The sequence below is a fragment of the Capsicum annuum genome, chromosome 10, assembly GCF_002878395.1.
Source record: "Capsicum annuum cultivar UCD-10X-F1 chromosome 10, UCD10Xv1.1, whole genome shotgun sequence".
Classification (NCBI taxonomy): domain Eukaryota; kingdom Viridiplantae; phylum Streptophyta; class Magnoliopsida; order Solanales; family Solanaceae; genus Capsicum; species Capsicum annuum.
The window spans coordinates 219,906,896-219,915,907 of record NC_061120.1 but is presented as its reverse complement, the minus strand read 5'-3'; the positions used below and the strand labels follow the sequence as shown (position 1 = coordinate 219,915,907).

General features: G+C 32.7%; 2 protein-coding genes and 1 long non-coding RNA gene across 3 annotated transcripts in view; 2 read left to right on the top strand and 1 right to left on the bottom strand.

Annotated features, from left to right (window-relative positions):
- The first annotated feature begins 2,751 nt into the window (after window positions 1-2,751).
- On the top strand, window positions 2,752-5,226 carry LOC107843947 (late embryogenesis abundant protein 46). The gene is made up of 2 exons (XM_016688392.2): window positions 2,752-2,937; window positions 4,376-5,226. The coding sequence occupies exons 1-2, from the start codon at window positions 2,851-2,853 to the stop codon at window positions 5,108-5,110; spliced, it is 822 nt and encodes a 273-aa protein (XP_016543878.2). The 5' UTR covers window positions 2,752-2,850; the 3' UTR covers window positions 5,111-5,226.
- Window positions 5,227-8,199: 2,973 nt separating this feature from the next.
- The window catches only part of LOC107843949 (protein LE25), a 5,504-nt gene continuing 4,691 nt past the window's right edge, over window positions 8,200-9,012 (top strand). The window contains exon 1 of the mRNA XM_016688394.2: window positions 8,200-8,384. Coding sequence (XP_016543880.2) covers window positions 8,310-8,384 — 75 coding nt within the window. The 5' untranslated portion in view covers window positions 8,200-8,309. The remainder of the gene's footprint in view (window positions 8,385-9,012) is intronic.
- Window positions 8,304-9,012, bottom strand: part of LOC124887680 — a 3,925-nt gene continuing 3,216 nt past the window's right edge. The window contains exon 2 of the long non-coding RNA XR_007045525.1: window positions 8,304-8,986. This is a non-coding gene — a long non-coding RNA (uncharacterized LOC124887680). The remainder of the gene's footprint in view (window positions 8,987-9,012) is intronic.

Below are 9,012 nucleotides of genomic sequence, written 5' to 3'. Positions count from 1 at the left end.
GGTGGAAACGATGCTTTTTTTCTTAATGTTTTTAGCCGTTTACTTTTGTTATTTAATAAGCTGGACGCACCTAAAAAAAGTGTAATACACGCGCCTTAGAATGGGGGTCGGGGGAGGTAATAATATCATTTTTATATAGTTAAGGTGTTTAATAGGTCACTTATATAATTTAGGTGTGAGAAAAATATTATGTCAAGGTAAGAGCTCGTGGAATTTAATATTTGGATGAGGTGAAAGTCGTAATTTACCACTTCATTTTCAGATCTATTATTCGATCCAAGACTATATATATATAGTAACAAGTCTTTGTACTATTCATTTTAGTTATTAGCACTAGGAAAGTAGACTTTCTTTGTGCTCTATTTATATCCTTATTTTAAAGTTCTCGTTTGCTCAATGTGATTTCAACCTCAAATATCAGTATTAATCTTTCATCTGCATTCACCAACTTATAACAATTTATCTGATCAATCGTCCAATGCATAGACAAAATTATAGATGAAATAACTTACCGTCGTAACTTGCTTTTATCAATGGGAGTACGTTACCAAATGCAACAAGAAAATCAACACATCGTAATTGCAATATCATTAAATAATCATACTATTTTAATGAAAATCTCTACATGAATTCAGGTGTAATTTCAATTAAGTTGCAAAACTGCAATGATAAGATCACTCTCTTTTTCTCACTCAATACAACAAATTACAATTATGTCACAACTAACCTCCAATAACTTCTAACAAAATCAATTTAGTTATTCCAACAAGAAACACTATTAATTACCTCAAAATATGATCAACTAAGGGCCCGTTTGCCCATAAAAAAAATTTCATTTTTTCCAAAATAATTTTCATTTTATGTCAAATTTAACTTCAGGTTGATGTTTGACCATGAGAATTCCAAATATAATTTGGAGTTGTATTTAAAAAGGTGAAAAACAGGAAAAACTAATTTTTACTTTTTTCCATCATTCTTCTCTCACAAAGATTCAAAAACGACTTCAATTATATTCATGAACAAATACAACTCCAACTACAACTTCGACTCCAACTCCAACTTCAACTTTAAAAAATTTTATTTTCATAGTCAAATGCCCACAAATCATCATAAAAAATTCTTGAATTTAAGAATATCTCCATGACAAATTAAATGCAATTCGTTAGCAAAACATAGAAAGACCAACTCGTTTCACCGCATAAAAAACATAATATTTGCAACGATATATTCGTGTATAATTTGGCAAAACAAAAATCATTTCATATCCAATATTAACAGAAACAAAAAGTATCATGTGGAATGACAAAATAATATTACGTAATTTTTTCAAACTAAGCTAAGTCATCTTCTGTATGTTGCGCAAACTATTATTCTATCTATAGAAAAAAGCCAAATTGAACTTCTTATCTGCTACATTTTGACAATCAATTCTCATAAATTAATGTCAAGGTACATTTTTATTATTATGCTGATTTAAAATTAAATTTTATAAATTCAATCTTTTGATATTGAATCTATATATTTTAGCATGTTTTTATTCCTCTCTTGTGTTGTTGTAACACCTTTATTACATAAAATGAGGTCCACATTAAAGATGTCACACCAACCAAAAAAGTTCACAAAAAATATTATATCAGCATAAAAAAGTGATAAAAATACATTAAAATTAAATTCAGAAAGATAATAAAACTTTCATAAAATTAAAATATATAGTAGTAAATTTAATAAGTAACTAGATGCTTTACTCTAATAATTATATAGATTTAACTAGTTAAAATTTTAGCTATTTAAAAAAATTACATTTCATGTTAAAACTATTAGATTTAAATATATATAGAGACTATATGTGCATGTTACCAACATGAGTTGTGGTGCAGTGGTGAGACTGCTCCATCCTTAATCAGAGGTCTAAGATTTCAGCCAGAGGCGAACCCAGAATTTGAAGAGTGCGGGTGCACTTTTATCATAACATAATTAAGCACTCGAGAATCTTTCAATGATGACTAAGGAATAGTATCGTGTCTGATTAACTGATTAGTAAAGGTTTAAGTAATAACGAAAATATAAATATATAGACCAAATATGAATATAAACATTAATTCCTTATACATAAATTAGTGCAATGGTTCAGTAATTAAGGATGGATTGTGTAAGTAAAGAGGTTGCTGGTTTGATTCCACACTACTACTTTTGTTGATAAAAATTAATAATACAAAAAATAGAAAAAGAAGACTTGAACTTGGAATTCGATCCTGGGTGACATCTGCGGAAAACAACATTGAGAACCAGTGCGCTCAAAGGGCTATTATATTTTTTAGGGCGCACATAATTTATATAACAGTTTCTTCAGGTATATACATGTACGTATACACAATTTTTTTCGAACTTATATTGGATGCACGTGCACCCCACCCTAATACGTGGATTTGCTCCTGGTTTCAACTTCGATATGGAAAAAATTCTGTTGGAAGCACTACCCCATTAATGAATCCTACAATACACGATTCGAATTAACCAAAACTCCAATACGAGAATCATACACCAAATAAGAAAAGAAAGAAAAAAAAAAGAAGACTATACGTGCATGTTGCATTCGCCACAAAATCTTATCGCTTGCATCTTGACAACCGACCACAAACATACGTGTTCTAACCACATGCATGCAACTCTTATTTCCATACACGTGTTAGCTTCTATTCAACATGTGGCATCACCCCACGAGGTCTATATATTCACACTTTTCTTTTATATAAACTTAATAATAACCAACATTTTCTGATCTGTGCATTCATAATCAAAGTAACTAACAAGTTAAAGAAGTAACAGAAAGCAAAAAAAAAAAACAGAAAAATGCAATCAGCCAAGGAAACAGCAGCTAATATTGCAGCCTCTGCTAAGTCTGGCATGGAAAAAACTAAGGCCGTCGTTGAAGAGAAGGTTATTCTCCATTTTTTAACTTCCTATGTTGTAGTGTTTTTCTTTTCATCTTTTAATTTATGTGACACTGAGATTTTAAGAATTGAGTTTTTTCTAATCTCTTTTTTTTTAGCTAAAGTTTTGTATTTTCTTTTAATAATAATTCTTTGGTCTTATTTTATGTGCTGATCGTTTGATTGCATATGAAGTTTAAAAAATCATAATCAGATACAAAGTTTAAAAAATAAATGATTGTTGTGTAAAGTTTATAAAAATACCTTTTTTAAAGTCACTTTAATATTTATTTTTTAATTATTTTTTATTAAGTGAAATTTAATAAAAATAAAATTGAGATAATGTCATTAAATAGTTGTCAAATAAAAAAAATACGAATCTTTTTTGAGATAGACCAAGAAAATTACGATATATAAAATGAGACGAATGGAGTAATATAAATTTCAATATGCTTATTATTGTGATTTGTATTCTTCCTCTCTTTTAGAATAGAAAGAATAACTTTTTAAAATAAATTAAAAAAGAAAGCTTTTTTTTTTTTACAATATTTTGATTTTAACTTGTCCGTGGCATTTTTACGATCATAAAATTAAAAAATATTTTATTCATTTGACATAATTTTAATTAGGGGTGGGCACGGTATGGTATATACCGAATATCAGATTGAGATAAAAAAATTTCATACTGCGATATGGATGCTATGGTATTTGGTATGATATTTGGTAGGAATTTTAAATAATTTTGATATTTTATATGGAATTCGGTATTTATTCGATAAATACCGAAATATAAATCTTATTATTTAGGAGTACTATGTTTAAGTTTAGCTATTGTTATTCAAAGTTTGCATCTTGGACTATTCAGATTATTTAATTGTGATTGAAATGTTATTTTTGTGTAATTAATTAATAAAGACAGTTGTTAGCCTAACATGATGAGTATTATGTTTAAGTTTAGCTATTGTTGTTTAGAGTTTGCATCTTGGACTATTCGGACTATTTAATTATGATTGAATTGTTATTTTTGTGTAATTAATTAATAAAGATAGTTGTTAGCTTAACATGATTGATTGATTGAGACATTTTTAATTAAAAATCTAACATGATTGAGACGTTTTTAATTAGAAATCAAATAACATGATTGAGACGTTTTAAATTAGAAATCAAATATCAAATTACCATACCCTAAAATATCAAAATCAAATTTAAAAACATCGAACCATACCAAATGATATTGTCTTTTTAAATACCGAAAATTGAAGTTACTATATTAAAGTTTAAAATACCGTGCCCTATCATGTCACCCCCAACTTTAATTTAGGATTACAAATTTTTTTTATTTTTTTTAAATTTTCTTAAATTTTATGTTAAAGATCATTCTTTTGAGGAAATATATTTTTTACTACTTCTGATTTGTTGTAACCAAATTGAATTCTGATGTACAGGCTGAGAAATTGACGACAAGTGATCCAGTGCAAAGACAAATGGCGGCGGAGAAAAAGGAGCAGAGGATTCATCAAGCGGAGATGGATAAGCTGACAGCTCAGGAGCAGAATGCAGCTTCAAAACAAGCTGCTGCTACTGGTGGAACTACTGCTTATACTGCTACGGGTGGTGGCATGGGTCCCGGTCACACTACTGGGACCCATGGCATCGCTCCAGGTCATACTGGTCTCGGCCACACTCCTGGAACAGAAGGGACCACACCTGGCTATACTGGTCTCGGGCACACCACTGTAGGTCAAACTACTGCTGTGACTGGAACACATGGCACAACTGCAGGTCATACCGGTCTCGGTTACACCACTACAGGTCAAACTACAGGTGTGATTGGGACGCATGGTACAACTGCAGGTCATACTGGTCTCGGTCACACCACGGGAGGTCAGACTGGACTCGGCCACACCACTGGAACACATGACACTACACCAGGTTATACTGATCTCGGTCACACCACAACAGGTCAAACTACTGGTGTGACCGGAACACATGGCATTGATGCCGGGCATCACACTACTAGTACTGGTGTGATGTCGGGAGGAGAGCACCCGATGGAGTCCACCACGGGCGTGGTGGAGGGCCAGTATATACCAGGGATCACCACGGGAAGCGGAGGGGCTACTGTTCAGGGCCCTAATACCGGGCGCCATGGATCTACCACCGATTCTACTACCTTTTAATTAGGAAGTTTTTTCTTCTCTGAGTTGTAAAACTAATTAGTTGTGATGTTTATGTACGCCTTGTTAAACACATGGACTTTTTTATAGTAATAAGTATCGAGTTTTTCCATGGCAAACTTATCTCTTCCTTATTTATTTCGCGAAGGATTTGAGTAATATGTATGATCACCTTTTCAAGTCACTATGTTTTGACACGATTTAAGTGAATAGATTAATTGAATAGCTCGAGAGAATAAAGCTAGAAATATATTATACTTGGTTGGATGATATATATTTTGAGATAAGAATAAGTTCATAGTTTGACGATAACTTTAGTTTACAAATTCAAAATTTTTCTCCACATCCACATTCGATAAAGTCATCATCTTACCATTAATCCTCCTTATCAAAAGCGATTCATGAATAATTTGGCCTTTTGCATATTATTATTTTTTAAAATTATTTTTGTTATAATTAATTAGTAATTTTTTTAAAATGCAAAAAAATTGTTTGAATTGAAGTTTTTATATAATATTAAACATTTTAGTTCTTTTTGTTATTCAATTCCAAATTAGAGATCGAATATATTTACCACAATTTTCATTTACCCAACAAGAAATGTACAAAACTTGAACCTTCTTTAACAAATTAATTTCAAATCTTATGACCCAACAAGAAATGTATAGAAAACCTTCTGTACCCTTTTTAATTCTGTACCTTTTTGGATGAATAGACATGGTCAGGGTGACGGGAGGTGCCTTGGTCTATATTATTTATAGATGATGTGGTTCTGATCAAAGAGACTCGAGGTGGAGTTAATGATAAGTTGGAGATTTGGAGACAGACGCTTGAATTTAAAGGTTTTCGGTTAAGTAGAACCAAGACGGAGTACTTGGAGTGTAAGTTCAGTGATATGTCGCAAGAAGATGGAGTGGTTGTGAAGCTAGACTCTCGAGCCATCCGTAAGAAGATGGAGTGGTTGTGAAGCTAGGCTCTCAGGCCATCCAAAAGAGGGAGAGAAAGAGGGAGAGTTTCAAGTACCTGGGGTTTATAATTCAGGGTAATGGTGAGATTGACAAGGATGTCACGCATTGTATTGGGGCAGGGTGGTTGAAGTGGAGGCTCGCTTCGGGAGTCCTTTGTGATAAGAAGGTGCCTTCGGTAGTCCGGACGACTATGTTGTATGGAGCGGAGTGTTGGCCAGTTAAGAACTCCCAAGGTGGCGGAGATGTGAATGTTTCGATGGATGTGTGGACATACCAGGAAAAATAGGGTGAGGAATGAGATTATTCGAGAGAAGGTGGGAGTTGCCTCGATGGAGGATAAGTTGCGAGAAGTGAGGCTACGTTGGTTCGGGCATGTGATGAGGAGGGGCCCTGATGGTCCAGTGCGAAGGTGTGAGACTCTGGCGATGGATGGTTTTAGGCGGGCTAGAGGTAGACCGAAAAAATATTGGAGGGAGGTGATTAGGCATGATGTGGAGCAATTACAGCTTGCAAAGGATATGACACTTGATAGGAAGGTGTGGAGAACTCAGATTGGGATAGAGGGTTAGGGGGTGGGAGCGCGGCGGTAGTAATAGGGGAGTTTTTGGTTCGTAGTGTTGTGGCTGAAGTTTTTGGGGCTAGTGGTGTTGGCTTTTTTACATCCCGTACTAGTTTATTATGCATTTATCTTTTGTATTTGTCATACTGTTAGTTTGTTTTGTGTACCATACTAGTTTATATGTGCTTACTTTTTGTATTTGTTATACTGTTATTGGTCCTAAGTCGGGGGTCTATCGGAAACAGGCTCTCTACTTCTCTTGAGGTAGTGGTATGGTCTGCGTATACTCTACCCTTTTCAGATCCCACTAAGTAGGAATACACTGGGTATGTTATTGTCGTCATTGTAGACATGGTCAGGGTGAAGACTAATTCACACACTTGTCTCACAAGCTTAAAAAAGAAAAAGAGAATGGATTTAATTCATAGGTAGTATACATAAATTAAGGTCAAGATCTTTTCTTCCATTTGTTATCTTAATTTCGAACTGTCAAAAAAAAAAATGTATGTTAATTCCTTACTTATCAGTTGCTTAAAATTAAAAGGTTAAAAAAAGAACAGATAATGAAGATTTGATTTATTCAGAGTTGGATAGTCTCATATTTTTTATTAAATGAAAAAGATGGTTGAGTTTTATTTTTTCAATTAACTTTTAAGTACTATGCACTATGGTCATTAAGTAGTTATCATCAAATATATCTTTTTGAAAAAACTGTGTGAAAAATATCTGTATTGAGATGAAATTTGCAGTTATGCATTCTGAATTTTACGTACGTGGGTTTGAAATACACACAGTATTCTAAGTGGCCAAATATATGTCATTTAAATATGGTAAAAAATAATCTAAGGGATTATAAATCCCCGCAAAGTTCAGAACGCGTAACTGTAAATTTTGTTAAAATATAGATATTTTTCACATTTTTTTTCCAATCTTTCTCGACTAAAATAATGTAGTATGTACGCAATAATAGTAAGTGATTACCAACATGAGTTATGGTGTAGCGGATAAGGTTGCTCCACCCTTAATCAGAGGTCAAGTGTTCGATACTGGATATGGAGAAAATTCTATTGAGAGCGCTACCCCGTGTGAGATCCTATCTAGTGCAAATTTAAATTAATCGGATTCTAATACGGGTACCGGATATTGAATGAGAAATAAAAAAAAAAATAGTAAGTGATTTTGTTACGCCATTTTCAATAGTAAGTGACTATTAGACAATCAATTCTCTTGTTCTCATTTTTATATGATATATTTTCAATTTTATTTTGTCTAAATACCAAATACTCCACCTTTTTTTCTATATTTTAATATATCTTTTCAAAATTTTCACTTTGATAATAACATTTTATAATTTTATAAATATATTAATATCCAGTTAGATAGATCATGTCCCCCTCCAACAGTTGATACAAATCCAAAAAGGAAATAAAGATGTCTATCCATTCAAGTACGGCAAACGTGTCAAGACCTCAAAGATCCTACATCTTAGGACTAAACATGTGTACATTTGTAAATATATACGTGTCATCATGTGGTTAACTATCCAACTTCTATATAAACATCGTCTTATCAATTTCAATATGTAACAAAACGAAATTACATTACAACACTTCATAAGAATCTAAAATAATATAAGAAGAAGAAGAGTACTTGATCAATTTAAGAAAAAGGGAAAATGCAGACCGGAAAGGATGCAGCAGCTGCAGCTAAGGCTGGCATGGAGAAGACTAAAGCCAGTGTTCAAGAAAAGGTTTCCCTTTCCTATTCCTACACTTCGTTTTTTAAGTGCTCGGACTCTCTAAATATGTTGTTGCACTCGTTTTGAATAGTTCAAAAAATAGTATATTTGGACACATGTATTTTGGATCCTTCAAAAACAGTATGTTTATCGCACTCACTTCGAATTCTTAGAAGTATACTATTTTTGACTGATAGTATATATGTTTGGGGTATACTATTTTTGAATGATAGTATATATGTTTGGGATATTTGTTTTGGATCCTTAAAATATCTTCAAAAATAGTATGTTTTACTCATGTTGCCGCACTCGTTTTGAATTCTTCAAAACATAGCATATTTGGGCACTAGTGTGGATGCTTCAAAAATAGTATATTTATCACACTCATGTCAGATCCTTAAAGTTACACTATTTTTGAATGAAAAGTATATATGTTTGGGACATTTGTATTGGATCCTTCGAAAATAGTATGTTTACGTACTCATGTCGGATCCTTAAATATATATGTTTGGGGTACTTGTTTTGGATCTTTCAAAAATGGTATGTTTTTTTTTTATATATAAGCCATCCACCCCGTTTCTTGCGGTGGTGGGGGGTTAGGCATAGACCCCTACCTCGTTGATTAATGATCAAAATTACA